Raw genomic sequence first — 21,738 nt, 5'->3', positions numbered from 1 at the left:
TGTGCCTGGAGCCTGGAAGTCTAATGCTCTTGAGAATGTAGCTTCCTCCTGTGGATTCTAAATTTATCCCTTCACAAATCTCTGCTCTCACACGTTTCAACCTCTCCTATTATGTAATTTAAACATTTCTCATGCATAAAAGTGCCTTAACCCCTATTGTATCTGATTTTAATTTGTTACAATTCAGTGTGCTAGGTGAAGAAGGGACATGAAGAATATTGCCTTGTAGGACTGACTGTTGCATATTTACCATTTGCACGGGCATTCCCTTTGATCTTATCCTTTTGTTCAGTTAATTGTTGAGATCTCAACACCGTACATTTTTAAGTGTATAAGGGAAGTGGTGCATTTGGGAGCAGCTTATGTGTGTCAGAGAGGAAGGATCACACAGTTGACATCACTCCAGAAGCGTTGTCCCTGCAATTATTTTTTGTTTCTTTTTCTCCTCCTCCTCCTCCTCCTCCCACCCCCCCGGCCCACACAACTCCTTCCATATCTGCTTGCTATTGATGTTTTGGTATGTGATGGATGCCATATTTGAAAGTCAAGGAAGATCCTAAATGACAATTAACCTTGCTTTACTATTACAGAAATACATACTTATAGAATCCTACAGCGCAGAAAGAGGCCATTCAGCCCATCATGCCAGTGCCGACTCTTGAAAACGCTGTTCAGTTAGTGCCTCTTTCCACATGGCCCTACAATTTTTTTATTTTTTGAAGTAAACTTTCAAAAGGGAATTGGAAGTAACTATTAAATCTGCTTCCACCTTCAGGTAGCACATTCCAGCTCACTGAATGAAAAAATATTCTCATCCCTTTTTGACAATTATCCTAAATCTGTGCCGTCTGCTTATTAATCCTCCTGTCAGTGGAAGCAATTTCTCATGATTTATTCCATCAAATTCCCTCCTAATTTTGATGGGTCTTGAGAGAGTACAGTATACAGTACATTTGGTAGTTACCACTTCTTTGAGTGAAAGAAGCTTAGAATAGATAAGAGAAGTGTGCTACTGAGGTCTGGGGACTTGTGTAATAGCACGAAAAGCAACTTAAAGATCAGTGATTTTCTTTGACACCACGAGGCTATGAAGGTGAATAATATAGTTCAAAACTCTTCCCTCCTAAGTAAGATTTCAGCTTGCATCAGGGCCAGTATTCTGAAGCGTACCACATGCTCTTTCACATGCTTTGTGTAGAGAAGTAAGTGTTGTGACGAACTCTGAGCAATCTATTTAAATGCTATTTAGGTGGAGCTGAGTTGCCCAAAGGAGATGGCATGGAAGGTTAATATGTACCGAGGTTACTTGGCAATTTGTCACCCTGAGGAACAGCAGCTGAACTTCATCGAGCGTCTGGTGGAGATGGCCAGTAGTCTCGCAATCCGGGAATGGCGGAGACTCCCACACATTGTGTCACACGTCCATACGCCATTGCTTCAGGTGAGGCTGCCATTTTGACAGTACGTGGCTCTGGGAGATTACAGCATTTTGTCAGATTTGCAAGTCCTTGAGTATGTGTGAAAACATTTTGTTCCTTTTTGAAATCTCAAGTGGTGTTCCACAGAGCTCGGTGTTGGGACCCTTGCTGTTTGTATCATATATTAACGATTTGGACGTGAACGTGGGAGGCACGATTGGGAAATTTTCAGATGACACGAAGATTGGCTGAGTAGTGGATAGTGTAGAGGATAGCCATAATCTCCAAAACAATATAGATAGGTTGGTGGAGTGGGCGGTAAAGTGGCAGATGGATTTTAACATAGAGAAGTGTGAGGTCATACATTTAGGGAGGTCAAACAGTTACAGGGATTACACAATAAATGGGAATATACTAAGAGGGGTAGATGAAGTGAGAGATCTTGGCATACAAATACACAGGTCCATGAAGGCAGCAGTTCAAGTAGACAAGGTTGTAAAGAAGGCATATGGAATGCTCTCCTTCATTGGCAGAAGTATAGAATATAAAAGTAAGGATATAATGTTGGAATTGTATAAAACACTGGTGAGGCCACAACTGGAGGCTGTGTGCAGTTCTGGTCACCACATTACAGGATGGACGTAATAGCTCTGGAGAGAATACAGAGGAGGTTTACAAGAATGTTGCCAGGGTTAGAAAAGTGTAACTACGAGGAGAGATTGGATAGGGTGGGATTATTTTCCTTAGAACAAAGAATGCTGAAAGGTGACTTGATTGAGGTGTACAAAATTATGAGGGGAATAGATAGTGGACAGGATAAAATTGTTTCCCTTGGTGGAGAATTCTAGAACCAGGGGACATAGATTCAAGATAAGTGGCAGAAGGTGTAGGGAGGACATGAGGAAGAACTTTTTTATGCAGAGGGTAGTGGGTGTCTGGAATTCGCTGCCCAAGTTGGTGGTAGAGGCAGAAACTCTAAACTCTTAAAAAGTACCTGGCTCTGCACCATAAGTGCTGTAAGCTGCAGGGCTGTGGGCCGGGTGCAGGAAGGTGGGATTAGATAGGGCACCTGGGTGTCCTCGGGCTGGCATGGACAAGATGGGCCGAATGGCCTCCTTCTGTGCTGTGACATTTCTATGGTTCTGTGAAAATTGGACATAATTCCTGGTTCATTTAAAAAGGTTAACAGCATATTAAGGTTAAGCAAAATACTGTGGATGTTGTAAATCTGAAATAAAAACAGAAAATGCTGGAAAAACTCAGCAGGCCTGGCAGCATCTGTGGAGAGCGAAACATTAATTCAGTTTCTAGTCCGTATGACTCTCCTTCAGAGCATTTAATGTACCTTGTTTAGGAGCAATCTTAAAATTAAAAAGCAGTAACTAGTCTGACAGTTTGAAGTATGGATGTGATTGTCTAAAGTTAGATAAGATAGGAACATAATCTACCTCACCATTAACTTGACAGATTTATCACTTGGTTTTGTCTCCCTCTGACAGTATTGCAAATGCTCTTATCATGCATGTAAAGGGAAAAAAAAACCTTTCTTTTTATGTCTTGGTGATTTTTGATAAATTAGGTACATAATGCACCTCTCAATATGCAAGCAGCTTATTTGGTCTGGGCTGGAGTTGGTAAGGATGTTAAGCACCAAATTCCAGAATTGCCCTAATTAATGACAGACACTAAAGTTGTGGGTTTATACAGAATATTGTCATGTATCCTTTACCTTGAATGTAAGCACTAGGAAACACTGAAAATCTCTGGTTAATCACAGAATTTCAGAATTGTTATGGTGTAGAAGGAGGCCATTCGGCCCATGATGTCGTCACGGACTCTCTGAGCATTTTAACTAAGTGTCAATCTCCTGTCTTCTCCCTATAACCCTGCACATTGTTTCTATTTAAATAATCATCCAATGCCCTCTTGAATGCCTCAATTGAATCTGCTTCCACCTCACTTCCAGGCAGTGCGTACCAAACCCTAACTACTCGCTATGTGAAAAAGTTTTTTCTCACCTTGCATTTGCTTATTTTACAAAGCACTTTAAAACTGCGCCCTCTGGTTCTCAATCCATTTACAACCGGGAATAGTTTCTCCCTATCAACTCTGTCTAGACCCGTGATTTTGAAAACTTCTATCAAGTCTCTTCTTAGCCTTCTCATCACCAAGGAAAACAGTCCCAACTTCTCCAATCTGTCCTCATAACTGAAGTGTCTCATCCCTGAAACCATTCTAGTAAACCTTTTCTGCACTCTCTCCAAACCTCCCCATTGTGTGGTGCCCAGAACTGTATGCACTACTCCATCAGAGTTATATTATATAAGTTCATCATAACCTCCCTGCTCTATGCTCTTATCTCATTGACTTGATTTAACCCCTTGTGTACAGTATATGGTGGATATAGGCATCAAACTTTACATACCAAGTACTCCTGCAGGAGCTTGCAAGCATGCCATCCTGATTACTTACACTAGTTTCAAAAGGACTAGATTAGAAGCCTCCAGGAGCTTCAGTGTGTTTATCCTTTACGGATTTAATTAAGTGGAACATTTGTGGGTGCCAAATGCTGTCACCTTCTATTTTGTAAGCTGTTGACACATAAGCATGTTTAGTGATGAGGTTAGCTGTTACCATTTGTTGTATATGCCTTTGATATATGGGGTTGGGCATGATGCACACACTACTTGGTACACCTATACTTACAGTTGCCATTAGGCCGGACTGATGAATCTTTTAATTACAATTTAATGTTGATGAAATTTTGTTCAAATCGTAGGCAGCTCAGCAAATTATTGAACTGCAGGAAGCTGCTCAAATAAATGCTGGTTTGCAGCCTGCCAATTTGGGGAGGAATACAAGTTTACACGACATGAAGACTGTAGTAAAGACTTGGCGGAACCGTCTGCCCATAGTGTCTGATGACCTTTCTCACTGGAGCAGCATCTTCATGTGGAGGCAGCATCATTATCAAGGTATGGCCTGATGCACCTGCCAACATGCATTTTACATATGAACATGTTACTGATGTATAACGATAACAGCGCATTGTGAAGGGGCCTTGTTTATTTCTGGGTTACTAAACACTGATGTATCCCTATGGGTTTCAACAACTTTTCAGTGAATGTAATGGATGCTCATTGATTTCAGTGCAATGTAAGAATTTCTTGATATGCAGATTGTTTATGTGTTTAAGATGATTAATGGAACTGATAGGGAAAATAGAGCGAAACAGTGCTGGGAGTCCAGAACAAGGAGTCATAACCTTGCAATTAATGAAACCGTTCGGGGGTAACGTCAGAAAGTAGTTCTTCACAGAAAGCGTTGTGTAAATTTAAGACTGTAACATTCTTCCCCTCCCCCTCTCTCCCCGCTAAAGAAAAGTGTTGAAGTCAGGTGTCAGTTAAGAATTTCAAAACTGAGATTGATTGTTTTTCTTTGAGTAAGAGTACCAAGGTGAGTAAATGGGAGTTCAGATACAGATCAGCCATGATCTAATTGAATGGTGGAATAGGCTCAAGGGGCAGAAGAGCCTGTTCCTATGTTCAGGCAATGTAAGGTTGATAGGCCTGCTCATGCATAATATTACATAGCCTGTTTCTGTGCTGGAAACACTATTTGGCCCAACAGGCCCATCATCCTGAACATGCATCATACTTAAAATACATCTGGAAGCCAACTCTGTTTTATAAATAAAAAGTGGAGTAGTCAGCTTGAGTAAGGTGGAGAGCTATGTAGTTTAGATGGATATTGGTGCTGTGGTCCCCATGCTATGGAGTTTCCTCCCTAAACCCCTCCGTATCTTCAATAACCTGATAAATTAATCTATATTTTGCTATACTAATGTTGGGGACACTATCACCGTTCACCATCATTGCACTGCTGTAGGGCTTGGCAACTTTGAGAGCCTTGCCTAAATCAGAAGTTCTGGGCTAACTTGAATTAATAATTCATTTTCTTAGGAAGGACAAAAATGACTGAGTTATCAAATGTAGTATGTATTTCAGAGTAAATCTGTTATACTGTTGCTAATTTAAGGATAAAGTACTGGATTGGGGAAGTTAAAAAATAATTTTGATATAAAGTTAAGGGAATAATCCAGGTTATGAAGCTAATTGTAATAAATTGCTATCTGCTTCTGGCAATTTGAAATTTTCAACATTTTAGTCCTATTTTCCACAATATGTGTTGTGCTGATAGCCCGTTCAGCATGTACAACACATCATGTGTATTCACTGTACAATGTCAGTTTAGCTTTCAAATTTTGTTCAGTATTTTTGGAAGGAAATGGAGTTACGTTTGCTCAACACACAAACTGACTTGCAACATGTGCTACTTCTGTTAAGCTGTTGAGCCTTACTTAATGAAAAGAAAGGACAAATTTGCATTTCTATAGCTCCTTTCACAACCCCAGGTGTAGTCACAGTTGTGATGTCGGGAAGGCATGAACTGAATGCTGCCACTTTATTTCTGATTTGGTGGAAATATAATTATACCAGTGGAACAGCACATTTTTGTGTATTGACTTACTGATGCAGGTTTTGGTTCTGTTTCCGTACCAAGCAACATGCTGAGCTCCTGATCCCAGCTGGAGCGGTTTGGGCAGGTGCTGAATGGAAATGTGTTGCCTCTTGTAAGGATGTTTTAAAATACAGTGGGTGAGTTAGCCTGTTGGTATAGCCAACAGAGCATAGGCAAGTTTTGGAAGCAGGTCAGTCTTCTTGATAGCTAAATGGCAGCTTTGTGGCAGGAAGCAAAGGGGCTGTGGGGGCAGGGAGTGGTAGGGAAAGTTGCAGGATAAGTTTGACTTCCTGCTCTTTATCTAAAAGGCCAATGGAAATCTGGAGCTCTCTCCCAAAAAGCTGTTGAGGCTGGTTGGGGTTGTGGGGTGAACTGAAAATTCCAAAACTGAGATTGATGGATTTCTGTTAGGCATGGGTATTAAGGGTTGGGGAGCCAGGGCGGGTAGATGGAGCTAAGATACATATCAGCCACACCTCATGGCAGAACAGGCCCGAGGGGTTGAACAGCATACTCCTTTTTTTTATGTTTCCTGTGCAAATAATGTTGTAGAATAGTTATCTATCCCTTCTTTCGAAAATGAAATAATAAAAAGTTTGCAGTAAGATTTGAAGCTGTAATTGAATAGAGTTTAACCGTAGCGCACTCCAGGAAATTTGCTATTTTTCGCATTTCCATTCATTTCAGTGGGACGGACTGCAGCTGATCTTACAAAACTGAAAGCAGGTATGGAACAAATGAGTTTGTAAAATCAAAGTGACTTTGGGTTTGAGCTCATTTAATGTTGAAATATTTGTGAATACTTGCAGAAATTACACTCACCTCATGGTAAAACCCTGCTAAAATTCAAAACATTTCCATGTGCGTAACCATTCCTCTTTGATGCAGTGTTATACAATCGGCCTACTTTGTAAATTGGGTGATTGTTTTAATCCAGGGCCAACCTTTAAACTTGTAAATCTATGCATTGCAGAGTGGGTGATAAGTCTATCTGTAAAATAGAATTCTGATTTTTTAATATATAAAATTAGGATCGCCACATCTACTCCCTGCTAAGATCTGATTCCTTACCCTTTTTTCTATAGTCCAATTACCTGTTCAAAATCATAGAACTATAGAATACTTATAGCACAGGAGGCCATTCAACCCATCATGCCCATGCCGGACATGGAGTGAAACAGAATCCAGCTTTCATGAGTTGAATCATTTCTAATGTTCCTCATCAGTTAACAGCGTGCAAAAAAAGGCTGCACCTTTGCGGAAATAGAGGCTAAAAACATAATTGAGCACGCAAAAAAAAAATTACAGCTTCTTTAAATTATGTTAGTCCATTGAAAGAATGGGTTCAGTGGGCTGAATGGCCTAGTCTTGTTCCCATGTTATTAGTCTCCATTTACCATAAGATACTTTCATGTCCTTTGAAAATGCCCCCATATATCATAATGTCAACCCAATATTTTCAGTCAATATCAAGTGGCCGAAAATAGGTCTTGCACCAGATTCAATGAGAGAAAATTCAAATCAAAACCACCGTTTCATCTTGTAAAAGAACATTTGTTGTTACCGGCCTCTAATGTAGCCCATTTCCAAAATGTCTTTAAAGGGTCTCAAAACAAATCTTGGTCTTTTTTTTTTCTCAAATTTGAAAATAATAGACTATCTTAATTCTCTTTTTCTCCAAAGCGATCGTGGCAGCCTATGAAAACAGCTCTCAGCATGACCCCAACTCAAATAACGCCATGCTGGGAGTCCATGCCTCTGCCTCAGCTATCATCCAGTACGGGAAGATCGCCCGTAAGCAGGGCCTGGTGAATGTGGCCCTTGATATCCTAAGTCGCATCCATACCATTCCCACCGTGCCCATCGTGGACTGCTTTCAGAAGATTCGACAGCAGGTCAAGTGCTACCTCCAGCAGGCTGGAGTTATGGGCAAGAATGAATGCATGCAGGTAGGCATCATGGCCATTCCTACAAAAAAAGGGATTGAAGATTCTGGTTGGGTCTGCTGGAAGAGAAGGATCACATGTCCACGTTGGACACTTGAGTTGTTGTCCGTGGTGAGGTTTGTGACACAGGAGAGGCATTGTCGATCTGATTACTATAGAAAGTAAGCAAAAAACATAAATTGGGCCTTGTAGTTTTGAATTGAAATGCAGTGGGTTCTGACAGAAATGATTTGAAAGGTATGATCCACAGTTGTGTGAAGGAATGTAATCCAAGGGAATTGGAAGCATTTGTAAGCACCTGTGTTGCTTCTATCACTGCACGACAAAATCAATAACTTATTAAGAATAATTGATCATCTGGTGAGTTACAAAACTGTCAGATAGCAACTGCTGTTCAGAGCCTGATCAACAAAAGTCACTAATTTGGCTATCTGGAGATCCTGTACTACTCTTTTCTATAAACACTACTTTGCCAGAATTTTATTAATAGATCATTTTATCACATATTCATTTACAACTTTGTTCCGCACAGGGTTTGGAAGTTATTGAATCCACAAATCTGAAGTATTTCACGAAGGAGATGACAGCTGAATTCTACGCACTGAAAGGGATGTTCCTTGCTCAGATTAATAAGTATGTAACAATGTGACACAACTTGATCTACTTGTTTTGTCATTAACCATAGAACAATGGAAATGGTACTACACAGAAAGAGGCCATTCAGCCCTTCATGTCTGCGCTGGCTAGAAAAACTAGGTGCCCATTCTTATCCCACTTTCCAGCACCTGGTCCACAGCCTTGCAACTTACAGCACTTCAGGTGCAGTTCCAGGTACCTTTTTAAATAAGTTGAGGGTTTCTACCTCAACCACCAATCCTGGCAGTGAATTCCAGACACTTAACAATCTCTGGGTGAAAAAGTTTTTCCTGATATGCCCTCTAATCCTTCTATCAATCACCTTAAACCTGTGCCCCTTGGTAATTGACCCCTCTATTAGGGAAAACCAGTCTTTCTTGTCTACTCTATCTAGACCCTTCATAATTTTGTGCAACTCAATCAAGTCAACCCTCAGCCTCCTCTGTTCTAGGAAAAACAATCCTAATCTTTCCTCATATCTGCAATTTTCAAGCCCTGGTGACATTCTTGCAAATCTCCTCTACCACCTCTCAGCAGTTGTGTTTCCTGTAATGTGGTGACCAGAACTGTATGCAAAGCTCCAGCTGTGGCCTAACCAGCATTTTATAAGTTCCATCATTACATCCCTGCTTTTGTATTCTGTACCTTGTGCAATAAAGGAAAGCATTCCAGATGTCGTCTTTACCACTTTATCTATCTGTCCTGCCACTTCAGGGACCTGTGGACATGCACTGCAAGGTGTCTCACTTCTTCTACCCCTCTCTATATCCTCCCTCTTATTGAGTATTCCCTTGCTTTGTTTGGCCTCATAGAATGCACTACCTCTCACTTCTCCAGATTGAATTCCATTTGCCACTTTTCCGCCCACTCAACCAAAGCAAGAGCCCACAGCTGCTCTCTTCACTATCAACTACATAGCTGATTTTTGTGTCATTTGCAAATGTCTCAATCATGCCTCTCACGTTTAAGTTAAAATCGTTAATATATGCCACAAACAGCAAGGGTCGCAATACTGAGCTCTCTGGAATGCCACTGGAAACCGCTTTCCATTCGCAAAATCATCTATCAATCATTACCCTTTGTTTCATGTCACTGGGCCAATTTGAGATCCAACTCGCCACATTTACCTGTAGCCCAAAGGCTTTTACTTTTCTCACCAGTCTGCCATGTGAAACTTTGTCATATGCCTCACTAAAATCCATTTAGACCACATCCACTGCACTACCCTCAACAATCCTGCTCGTCATTTCTTCAAAATTCGATTAAGCTAGTAAGACACGACTTTTCCTCAACAAATTATGCTGACTATCCCTGACTAATTCGTTCCTTTCTAAGTGACAGTTTACCCTGGCTCTCAAAATTGATTCTAATAATTTGCCCACCACTGAAGTCAGTCTGATTGGCCTATAATTATTTGGCCTATCCCTCACATCCATTTTATATAATGGTACAATGCTCACCGGCCTCCAAAAATCTGGTACCTTGCCTGTATCTATTGAGGATTGAAAAATGATCCTCAGGGCACCCGTTATTTCCTCCCAGGTTTCCTTCAACAACCTGGGATACAATCCATCCGACCCTGATGACTTATCTACCTTCAAGGATGTCAGTCCCTCCAGTGCATCCCGTCTTGCTCTGCTTATTGTGTCTAACGTTTCACACTCCTCATTAACTAGAATGTCTGCGTCAGTCGTCTCCTTTGTGAAGACAGAGACAAAGTGCTCATTAAGAACCCTGCCCACACCTTCTGCATCAATGCATAAGTTACCTTATACATACTTGATAGGCCCTACCTTTCCTTAGTTATCCTCTTACTCTTAAAATGCTGATTAAAACATATTTGGGTTTTCCTTGATTTTACCTGTCAATCCTGATTTCCATTTTTACTTCACCTCTGTATTTTCTATACTCTAGGCTTTCTGAACGTATTAATTTTTTTGGTGATTTGTCATCAGCTTTCTTTTTCTGCTTTACCTTTTCCTGTATGCTTCTAGATAACCAGGGGGTTCTAGATTTGGCAGTACCACCCTTTTTCTTTGTGAGAACATGTCTACACTGTGCCTGTAGAATCTTGCTTTTGAGTGCCTCCCACTGGTCAGACACTGATTTCCCTTCAAGTGGCTATAACCAGTCCACTTTCACCTGATTACCTCTCTGCTTTGTAAATTTTGTCTTTCCCCAATGTAGAACTCTTGCTCCTGTTCTTTCTTTATCCTTTTCCATAATTATGCTAAGTCTAACTGTGTTATGGTCACTATCTCCAAAATGATCTCCCACTTTAACTCCATCCACTTGCCCATTTCATTTCCTGAGACTTAATCTAGAATTATGCTCCTTCTAGATGAGCTTGTTACATGCTGGCTATAAAAGATCTCTTGAATGCAGTTCAAAATTTTGTGCCTTCTGCGGCATTCACACTGTTCGTATCCCAGTTGATATTAGGATAGTTGAAGTCCCCAACTGCTATTGCCCTATTGTTTTTGCACTCAGAAATTTACCTACGTATTTACTCTTCTATCTCCCTCTTATTATTTGGGAGTCCAAAGCACCCTTCTAGTAGCATGGCTGCCCCTTTTTTTATTTCTGAGCTCAACCCATATGGCCTCATTTGATGATTCATTTAGTATCTCATCCTTCTTCACGACTGTAATTGATTATTTAACCAATAATGTTATACACCCACCTTTTTTAGCTCCCTCCCTATCCTGCCTGTAAACCCTATCTCCAGGGATATTGAGCTGCTGTTTTTGCCACTCTTTAAGCCAAGTTTTTATGTCATTGTCATGTGTCTATCTGTGCCCTCGGCTAATTGGCTTTGTTTGTTATATTCCTTGCATTTAAATATATACCTTATAACACTGCCAAATTTTTGTGCTTACACTTTTATTTAACCTTGCTTCTTTTGTCTTTCAGACTCACCCACTAGTTTTCCATCTCCTGCTCCCTGCTCTGAATTTGTCCTCTCTGAATCTGCCCTCAGGTTCCCATCTCCCTGTCAATTTAGTTTAAACCCTCCCCGGCAACACTAGCAAATCTCACTGTAAGGGCATTCATCCCAGTTCTGTTCAGGTGTAGGCCATCGGCTTGTACAGATCCCACTTTCCCCAGAACCGGTCCCAGTGCCCCAGAAATCTGAAGCCCTCCCTCATGCACTATCTCTGCAGCCATGCATTCATCTGATGTATTTTCCTATTTCTCTACTCACTAGCACATGGCCTTGGCAGTAATCCGGAGATTACTATCTTTGAGGTCTTGCTCGCTAACCTCTTTCCTAACTCTCTGAACTCGGCCTGCAGCACCTCATCCCTTTTTCTACCTATATTGTTGGTACCAATGTGGACCATGACCTCTGGCTATGCATCCTTCACCCTTCAGAATGCTCTGTAGCTGCTGGATGATACCCATGACTCTTGCACCACGGAGGCAACATACCATCTTGGAATCACATCCACAGAAGCGCCTGCCTGTTCCCTAACTATAGAATCCCATACTACTATTGCTCTCCTCCTCCTTTTCTCCTCCTTCCCTGCACAGCTGAGTCACCCATGGCACTCTAGTCATGACTCACTGCTCTCTCCAGAGGAACCCTCTCCCCCATTGTTAGAAAGTGAGATGTCCTCAGGGGACTGCTGCACTACCTTCCGTGTCTTTCTTGTCTGTCCGGTGGCCACCCAGTCCTCCTCTGACTGCTCTTACTTAAGCTGTGAGGTGATCACCTCCTGAAACGTGCTATCTGCATAGTTCTCATCCTCACGAACACACCTCAGTGACACCAACTGCTCTTCGAGGTTCAAGATACAGAGCTCGAGTTTTTGCATTTGGTGGCACTTTCTACACATCTAGTTGCCCAGGACATGGGTAGCGTCCTGGAGTCCCCACGCGGTGTGAGCAGCCCTGCCATACATCAAATTATTTATTTACTGCACTGAAATTGGAAGTTAAGTAAACACAAAATGTTAATTAACTCTCGCTCTGTCCTTGTGCCAGTTATTTTTTTGAAGCCTCGACTCTTCCTGGAACACTCGCTCTGTCCTCACTCCTTTTTTTTTTGAAACCCTGACTGGAACTCTTGCTCTGTCTCTTGCCAGTTTTGTTTTTGAAACCTGACTCTCCCTGGATCACTCCCAAGGGATGGATTTCCACTATTTGCCATTTATAATTAATTTGAGTGTGTGTTTATTAAGAGAGAATTGTTTTGGACTTGCTATAACTTATAGCTTTCTGTTTTTCTCTTTCTCGCATGCACACTCTGGGCAACCTTGAGTGCCACTCCTGATCATTATTAAAGCAATTTGTGTAGGACAGGGGTTGTTTGAAGAGGGAGGGCTTTCTTATTTTCTAGCCTGGGATATGTTTGCAACCTCTCATAATCCAGCATGGGGCGAGGAAAGAATTTGGACTGCAAAACCTTTCACTAAAGCTGAAGTTGCATCTTCCAGTTTACTTAGTGAGAGATACAGTCCAAGCAGGGCAAGTCAATGATATCTTTTTTAACCTTTTTTTCTTCCCTTCCCTCCCTTTCCCCCTGTGTAAAGCCTTGTACCTCTAACTCCACTTCATCTAACACTCCTGCTGGGAACTGACAAAACTCATTCAACTGAAGCGCACAAGCTTCGTTGAACAAGAGCCTCGGGCTTAAATTTGTAACCTTGCTTGGGTGTTGAGCTGTCAATTGCTTGAGCTGCTGTGCCCAGAATACGTTACGTGTTTCTATCTTCCATTCACTTCTGAATGGTCTTAAGTTGTCCAGCGAGAATTTCAAATTGCCTGTTTTTCCAATATTTTTGACATTGGGTGCCCCTTGTATAAGTAGTAACTCCCCACCACCCCATCAGCTTTACTTTTCTCCCCACATTGTATCATTGAACTTAGCTCTTCAATGAGTAATTTATATGTCAAACACATTGATGTTTTTAAATACAGCAATCTTAAGATTACCTTTTAAATCTAAAGTAAACTCTTGAGGATACTGGAAGGATGAAATAAAACGGAATTCATGAGAAAATGAATCACTCGGACTCAGGCAGTATCTGTGGAGAGAGAAAGGTGGGATTAGAGATTTTGTGGTCAATGACCAGTTCTGCAGATAGTTCATTGACCTGAACTGTTGACTCTTTTTCTCTCTCCACCAATGCTACCTGAACTGGTGTATCACCCAGGATATTCTGTTTTAATTTAAAGTCACCTTTGTGTAGGTCCAAGACCTGGTCATTGTTATTTTCTGCAGAGGGCTGAGTGCTCTTGAAAGAGTTTTTAGCAAATTTCTCTGCTCAGTATCCAAAATTCAGTTGATCCCATTCTTCAGCACAATTCCCAGCACCTCATGCCACACAGTCTCTCCCTTGAGCTATTTAGCATTCCGGTACTAAGCTGACTTGTTTGGATAACTGTCCCCCTGGCTCTGACCCAACCTGTTTAATGCAAGCAAACATATTTTGTACTGGCTGCTTCTTTATGTAAGGTTTCTTTGCGAGCATGATTCATCTGTCAGTTTTGTGTGGGCAGCATATCCTTGATTTGCAACTTTGATACAAAATCACAGTCCTGTAACCTTTAAGACTGCAGTTTCACAGTTATTTTCAGAAGTGCTGAGCCTCCATAGTGGTGTATCATTGAACATTCATTCACCCTTACAGCATAGTATGAAAACTAGACACATCATGGGCAGCCTACGGGCGGGTAGACTGATTTCGCTGTGTCCCCGTCTTCCTGAAGATTTAAATGAGCCGGGATGACGTCGGGGGTTCCCCTGATGTCATCCCATGTCATTTTGCGCGTCGGCGAGCAGGCCCCGCCCTCTGCTCACCAACGGCAAAATTCATTTGTCTTGTTTGTTTCTTTGACTTTACTTTTCCAAGTATTATTGACTTTCCTGGTAAAACCTAGAGACAAAATGCTCCCTCAGGGAAATAGGTTAACTTCCGAAGGTTTTTTTAATATTCCTGTTATGCATGTTGATTACTGTTTCCGGTTTTTACTGATTTCGTTTTGCAAATTTACTAGCCTACAGCTTTCTAGCATGTGAACCTCTTCCTCCTTTCACAATTGAAAGGGATTATTTATTGATATTATCTGTTACAGTTTTGATGCCACACAGACATTTGTGACATTGTTTGGAAGTTCATAACTAAAACTGTGTTTGACAAGTAATTCAGCTTGCATTTTACTCACATTTAAGTAAACAACCTTTCTACAAAGAGAACCAATTAAATGTTGCACTGCACACCATGATCCATTCCAGCAATATCTTTGCAGCATGACAGCTTCTCATTAATAATCCAACAGTAATAATATTTCACTTCCTGCAAAAAACATATTAACCCTTAGACTGCCAACTACCCCAGTGGAAATTACTGCTTGCTTAAGCTTTGTGATTTTACAAATTTCCTTGGGACTTCTGCAGCTGAAGGCGTGGCCTCCAACATTGGAGCAATTAAAATCAGAAATGCCCAAAAGGCCTAATTTAGAGGAACGCAGATATCTCAGAGGGTTTTAGGACTGGAGGACGTTACCAAGATGGGAGGGGTGGGGCCATATAGGGATTTGTAAACCAGGATAAGAATTTTAAAATCAAGGCGTTGCTTAACCAGGAGCCAAGTAGGTCAGTGAGCACAAGGGAGATGGGTGAACTGGACTTGGTGTGAGCTAGGACACGGACAGCAGAGTTTTGGATGACCTCAAGATTATAGAAGGTAGATTGGAATGTGTTGGAGTAGTCACATCTGGAGGTAACAAAAGACATGGATGAGGGTTTCAGCAGCCTTGGAATTGAGGCAGTGATTGAGTCAGGTGATGTAATGGAGTTGGAAATAGGTGATCTTAGTGATGGTGTGGTCAGAAGGTCATCTCGGGATCAAAATGACATCAGGGTTGCAAACGATCTAGTTCAACCTCAGACAGTTGCAGGGAGTTGGTGACGATTGAACAGAATTTGTAGCGGGGTTTGAAGACAATACTGCTCAAATGCTGGCAGAAGTTCTATTGTAATAGCCCTAAGGTAACAGCTAAGCACGAAAAATAACATTAAATAGCTGTGCCCTTTTATTCCATAATTTTATTTTTGAAAAATTATTTAAGCATAGAAAATGGTCATTTGACCAACAGGTCCATGCTGGCGTTTATGCTCCCATAAGCCTTTAATGTAGCAAACATTGTTAAGTTTACTTCTTCCTACCTAACTATCTTTGCTGTAACTTATTTTCCGGTGTCCTAGGTGTGTTAAGTAGGGCACTGGATACAGAGATCATAAGAATTTATGCACCTAGGAATGCACAGAAATTAATCAAATACATCTTGTCATCTGAGCTCCTGTGCACTTGTAGTCGTTACATTGCATGCGCCTTTACTGTTCCAATGTAGCTTATTGGGCATCTTGAATTTTCTCAGCAGCTGAATTCAAGTGAGTGCGTAATTTGTTTGTCAAAAAATGGCATGCTTGCATGAGAGAATTTATGCAGCACTTATGGAAAAAGTGCTGTGTACGTAATGGGTCCTGCGGTAGTTGAATTTGAACTAACAGTTATATGTGTACTAGTAATATTTCCACTGCACAGTGTGTTTAACTGCAGCATGAGTAAAAATTAAGATTTAACTATTACTTTATGGCCTGGATTTTGTGCTTCTGATCACATGCAGGATGATTGAATAGTGCATCAAAGTCTGTGTAATAAGGTTATTTAACTTGTGTGAAAGTCTGTCATAAGTCATTGACTTGTGAATTGTAGGCCTTTTGAGAGCCATGAACACTATATGCGGCACGTTGCCAGTGATGTATCCCAGCACAGAAGAGATGTACCGGCAACCTTTGTAGTGATCTGATGGGAATGCATAATTAGGGAAAAAATTATGTTTGAATCAAAATTGTGCAAATAGTTACATGTCTATGCCAGTGAGTTGCAACATAATTGCATATTTGTGTAATGCCATAGGCTGAATTTTTCCTGCGTTGGGCGGGCTCGGGAGCGGGCGTGGGTGTTCGTGGAGCTGACCACCTCCTGTGATGGTCCACGCCGCCATTTTACCCAGGCGGGCCAGTTAGACGGGAGTGGTGCTACCTGTGTGGACGGGGGGAGGAGGGAGAGCCGGGGCCAGCGCTCTTTTGCACATGTGCATGAAAGAGCGCTTCATCTCCCTGAGGCATGGAACTGCCTCGGAGATTGAAGCACTTATGAAATAAATAAGTGAATGGATTGAAAATTTAATTAAACCTCCCTTCGTGTGACTGTGTCACATGAGATGGGACATGTTTTTATATTTCAGAACATTTTTATTTAATTCAGAAAAGCTTTAGGAAACCTCATCCTACTCGTGGATGAGGTTTACCAAAAAACGTGAAGGCCGCTTGGCCTTTTTGCCTGCCCGCCAACCTTAAGGCTGGTTGGGCAGCGTAAAACAATGACATTAATTAATTCGTTGATGGCCTTAATAGGCCTGTCGGTTATCTGCGGGCGCACAGCTGTCTCTGGTGCGTGCCCGCTGAACAAAACATCGTGAGACAATGCGATGACGGGGGACACACCCAACGTCATTGCGCGTCATTTTATACGCTGGCGTGTCGGGCCTGCCCCTGCTTGCCGACTCAAAAATCCAAGCCATAAACTCTGAGCACAGAACTGAAACAGCTTATGAATCTCAGAAATCTAATGGAATGGAGGTTAATGGCGAGTTAGTCTGCTATATTAAAGAAAGGGCAGAAAGACCAGCATTAATATTGCACCTTTCATGACCATAGTGCTTGACAGCCAATAAAGTAATTTTGCAATGAAGTCATTGTTGTAATACAGGAAATGCAGCAGCTAATTTGTGTACAGGAAGCTCACACAAACAGCTTTGTGATAATGACCAAATAATCATTTTTTTTATATAGATGTTGGTTGAGCAATAAATATTAGCCAGGATATCGGGGAGAACTCCCCTGCTGCACTTCAAAATAGTGGCATGGAATTGGAATTCTTAATGCTTTTATATGCTGTTAATATTTTACATGCTGTTATTTTTCTGTTACGTAGATCTGAGGAAGCCAACAAAGCATTTTCCGCAGCTGTCCAAATGCACGACGTATTGGTGAAAGCCTGGGCAATGTGGGGTGACTATCTGGAGAACATCTTTGTCAAAGAAAGACAGCTTCACCTTGGTGTATCTGCCATCACCTGCTACCTGCACGCCTGTCGCCACCAGAATGAGAGCAAGTCAAGGAAGTATCTTGCCAAGGTGAGGACTACAACACGGAGGCCAATATTCAGTGAAACTCTTGAATATCAACATTAAGCGTGATGCACAAAAAAATGTCGCACCTTCTGGCCATGTTATTGTACCCAAATCTGGAACTATATCCAGGGCTTTGGAGCAGAGATTTACTAGAATGGTTCCAGGGATGAGGAAGTACAGTTACATGGAAAGACTGGAGAAGGTGGGGTTATTCTCCTTGGAGCAGAGAAGGCTAAAAAGAGATTTTACAGAGGTGTTTAACATCCTGAGGGGTTTAGATGGAGTAAATAAAGATAAACAGTTTCCAGTCGTTGAAGGGTCGATTATGAGAGGGCATAGTTTTAAGGTGATTGCCAAAACACCCAGGAAAATCATTTTATACAGTATGTGGTTAAGATTTGGAATGCACTGCTTGATAGGGCAGTGAAAACAGTTTCAATAGTAGCCTTCAAAAGAGAATTGTATAAATGCTTGAAGGAGAAAAAATGCAGGGGTATTGGGAAAGAGTGGAGAAGTAGGACTAACAGGATTGCTCTTTGAAAGAGCTGCAGCAGACTCAGTGACCACCTCAGGCACTGTACCATTCTTAATTCTACCTTGACAGCATTCCTGTCAAAGAGGGGTTAGTGCTTATAGTTGGGATTAAATATAAAGTTAACTGAATTTCTTTGTGCACTAAGGGTTTTACCTGACCTATTCTGTTTACCTGTTTATCACCTCTGCATGAGAATCCCTTCCAGGCTGAATCAGCCATTAAGCTTAGCTTAAAGAAAAGCATTCAGGTTCAAATCACCTGTTAAAATCTCATATTACACATTATCCCGGTGTTGTGGAAATTCCAAATTTGATTTCTTGATGTTTGTGTTGTATTCAGCTGCATGCTACACACTATTTGACACATTGGATTTTATTTTCTATACAATATTTCTATTTCTGTAAGTCTTAGGCTAAAATGGTATAGATACTAAATTGCTGCATGCCATCTTATCTGCTCAGCAGTAGGTTATGGCAAGGCCAAGTGTATAAGAATCAAAAATGTGCAGTTTGGGAGGACCAGATGCACTGCATATGCTGCACACTGCATTGCACAGTACAACACTGGCATTGTGGAGCTGACTTGACTGTAACTTTTTTTTGGTGTGGGCATAACCCTCAGATAGCAAAATGTTAACTTTCACCTTTGTTTCCCAGGTCCTTTGGCTACTGAGTTTTGATGATGAAAAGAACACACTGGCAGATGCAGTGGACAAGTACTGCATTGGAGTGCCACCCATCCAGTGGCTGGCCTGGATTCCTCAACTTTTGACATGCTTAGTTGGCTCAGAGGGCAAACTCCTTCTCAACCTCATCAGCCAAGTATGTATGTGCTTGCAAAAGTTAATACTGAGCTTTGGGTTATCATGAATAAATAAGGAAAGCCTTCTGACTCACAGATTAAGGTAGTTATTATTAAATTTGCCTCATTCACAGAACAAGAATGTAAGAAATAGGAGCAGGAGCAGGCCATTTGGCCCCTCAAGCCTCCTCCACCATTCAATAAGATCATGGCTGCTCAGATTGTGCCCAGAACTCCACTTTCCTCCCTGCCCCCGATAATGCTTGACTCCCTCTTCTATACTGAATGTATCTGTATAAACAATTTAACACCAGAACTTCATTAATGTAAAGGGCCAGTTCTACATAAATATGTGTACTGCAAAATTGTACCAGTATTTTAATTTGTTTTATTTTTTCATGGGGGCTGGGTGTCGCTGGCAGGGCGTTGTTGCCTGTCCCTAATTGCCCTTGAACTGAATGATTAGCTAGGCCATTTCAGAGGGCAGTTTAGTTGCATAACTAAGCTGCAAGTTACTGAAACTATGGATTATAGAAAAATAGTGTGAATGTTTATACTGTTTCCACTTTCCTGTTAAATGACTTTGACACATTGAACAATCTAATGAAGGACATCAGATTGAAGAATAGGAGTGTTAGAAAGTGGCTTAAAAGAAAGGCTTCTAAACTGTTGAATTTGTTAAATAGGTAAGGTAGGTGGTGTCACATATTGCATAAACTAAGCTTGTATGTTGCTTAGACTAGATTTGTATTCCCTCGCATTTGGAAGATTAAGAGGCAATTAATTGAAGTGTTTTAGATAATTAAAGGATTTGATCGGGTAGATAGAGAGAAATTGTCCCCTCTGAAAGAGAGAGTCCAGAAGAATGGGACACAGCCTTTCAGGGGTCATGTCAGGAAGAAAGGGTAGTGGAAATCTGGAACTCTTCCCCCATAGAGCTCTTCCAAAAATTTCAAAACTGGGATTCCTGTATTTTTGTTAGGCAAATGTATTAAGGGATATGGAACCAAGAATACATTGAGTTGAGATACAGATCAGCTATGATCTAATCTAATAGTGGAACAGGCTCGAGTGGCCTCCCCCTATTGATTTCTATGTTATATATCGGAAGTGTCTAACTCATGTTTATGTTCATTCTTGCAAGGGGGGTGAAAACTCTAATGCACAAAAACTGTAAAGCCTATTCAGCATTTAATTAGCAATCCTCAGCTTGTTTTGCAAATTAGATCTTTTTACATTAAGTGGCTACTTCTCACCTTCATTCCTGCATTCACATTGTGTAAGATTATACTATAATTGGCAAAGCCAGCATGTCGTTTTGGGTCCATTGGGAATTGTAGCCTAATTTAAAGACTGGTTGATGTCATTATGTGTATGTATTTTCCCCCTCAATTATCTGCATGAATGCTGTGCTGGCACAGGTTTTATGCATGTATTAAGTTGTGCAGAAATATGATAGCTGGGTTTCACCAATTAATCGCCAATCACACATTCAAGCACTTTTTGCTATTTTGTAATGCCATTATCGAAGGCATAAATACAACTTAGAAGGTACAGAGTAATAAAACACATCGCTGAAATTGTTGTCTCTGCATGCAATTTCAGAAACAGTATGATAATTAAATGCTGTATAGTTAGTAACATAGGAAAGGACAAGATTACAAAAAAACTATACTGCCCATCTGACAAGCCCCCAAAATTAATACTGCTCAATCACTCACTCTCCCAAACACCTGCCCAGTTCTGTGTCTCATATTCCACACACTGACCTTCCTGGGCTGTCATATCTAGCTAGTTAGTGATTAGCACAAAGGGCTATCCACCAATAAACCTCTACAAGCTCCATTTTGTATCACAGCAAATCCTGATGCTTGTTAGCAAGTCTATCCAGTCTTTTATTTCCTAAGTACAGGGAGTGAAATAGTTAAGCAAGTATAGTCATGCTTTTATAATATTATATATAATATAAATAAAAGCAGAAAATGCTGGAAAAGTTCAGCAGGTCTGGCAGCATCTGTGGAGAGAGAGAAACAGTTAACATTTCGAGTCCATATGACTCTTCAGAGCTCTGATGAAGGGTCGTACAGACTCTAAATGTTAACTGTTTCTCTCTCCACTGATGCTGCCAGACCTGCTGAGTTTTTCCAGCATTTTCTGTTTTTATTTCAGATTTCCAGCATCTGCTGTATTTTGCTTTTATCTTATTGTCATGCTTTCATTCCCCACTTTTGCTGGTCCAACTAAAAGAAGTCTTTCCTCTGTACAACTATCATTTGACAATACAGTATTTGAAGTATAATAGATATAATAAACCCTAAGAGGATACTTGTGTGTTTTATTGCTTGGTTGTAAGTGGGTCTTTTCAGTCTCATTTCTTTCTATCAGCTTGTCATAAATTATATATCACTTATTGGGTGCCTGTCTTTATTGATTGTGAATTGCAAAGTATGTCTCTAAAATGTTAGGTCAACTTAGTGGGCAGTTACCCATGTCAGGGTGACTGTAGGTTCAAGTCTCCCTCCTGGACTTGGTGCTTGATATTGGCTGAAATTTCTGGTGCAGTTTTGAGGAAATGTGGCATGTAAAGGTGTTGTTTCTCAGACTAAGGCCAAACCTCCTTTCCTCATTTGGATGTCAGAGATCCATGACACCGCTTTGGGAATCTCCTGATTCC

At 41.0% G+C, this 21,738-nt stretch overlaps 1 protein-coding gene across 2 annotated transcripts in view; it reads left to right on the top strand.

Moving 5' to 3' along the window:
* Positions 1 to 21,738, top strand: part of LOC121288057 (transformation/transcription domain-associated protein) — a 211,960-nt gene that overhangs the window by 146,561 nt on the left and 43,661 nt on the right. For both annotated transcript variants that reach the window (XM_041206337.1, XM_041206336.1), the window contains exons 57-63: positions 1,250 to 1,441; positions 4,198 to 4,393; positions 6,627 to 6,665; positions 7,623 to 7,888; positions 8,418 to 8,518; positions 17,530 to 17,731; positions 18,920 to 19,084. In XM_041206337.1, coding sequence (XP_041062271.1) covers positions 1,250 to 1,441; positions 4,198 to 4,393; positions 6,627 to 6,665; positions 7,623 to 7,888; positions 8,418 to 8,518; positions 17,530 to 17,731; positions 18,920 to 19,084 — 1,161 coding nt within the window. The remainder of the gene's footprint in view (positions 1 to 1,249; positions 1,442 to 4,197; positions 4,394 to 6,626; positions 6,666 to 7,622; positions 7,889 to 8,417; positions 8,519 to 17,529; positions 17,732 to 18,919; positions 19,085 to 21,738) is intronic.

This window comes from Carcharodon carcharias, chromosome 15 (genome assembly GCF_017639515.1).
Source record: "Carcharodon carcharias isolate sCarCar2 chromosome 15, sCarCar2.pri, whole genome shotgun sequence".
Classification (NCBI taxonomy): domain Eukaryota; kingdom Metazoa; phylum Chordata; class Chondrichthyes; order Lamniformes; family Lamnidae; genus Carcharodon; species Carcharodon carcharias.
The sequence above is the reverse complement of the archived record's forward strand: the minus strand, read 5'-3'. Positions and strand labels throughout refer to the sequence as shown.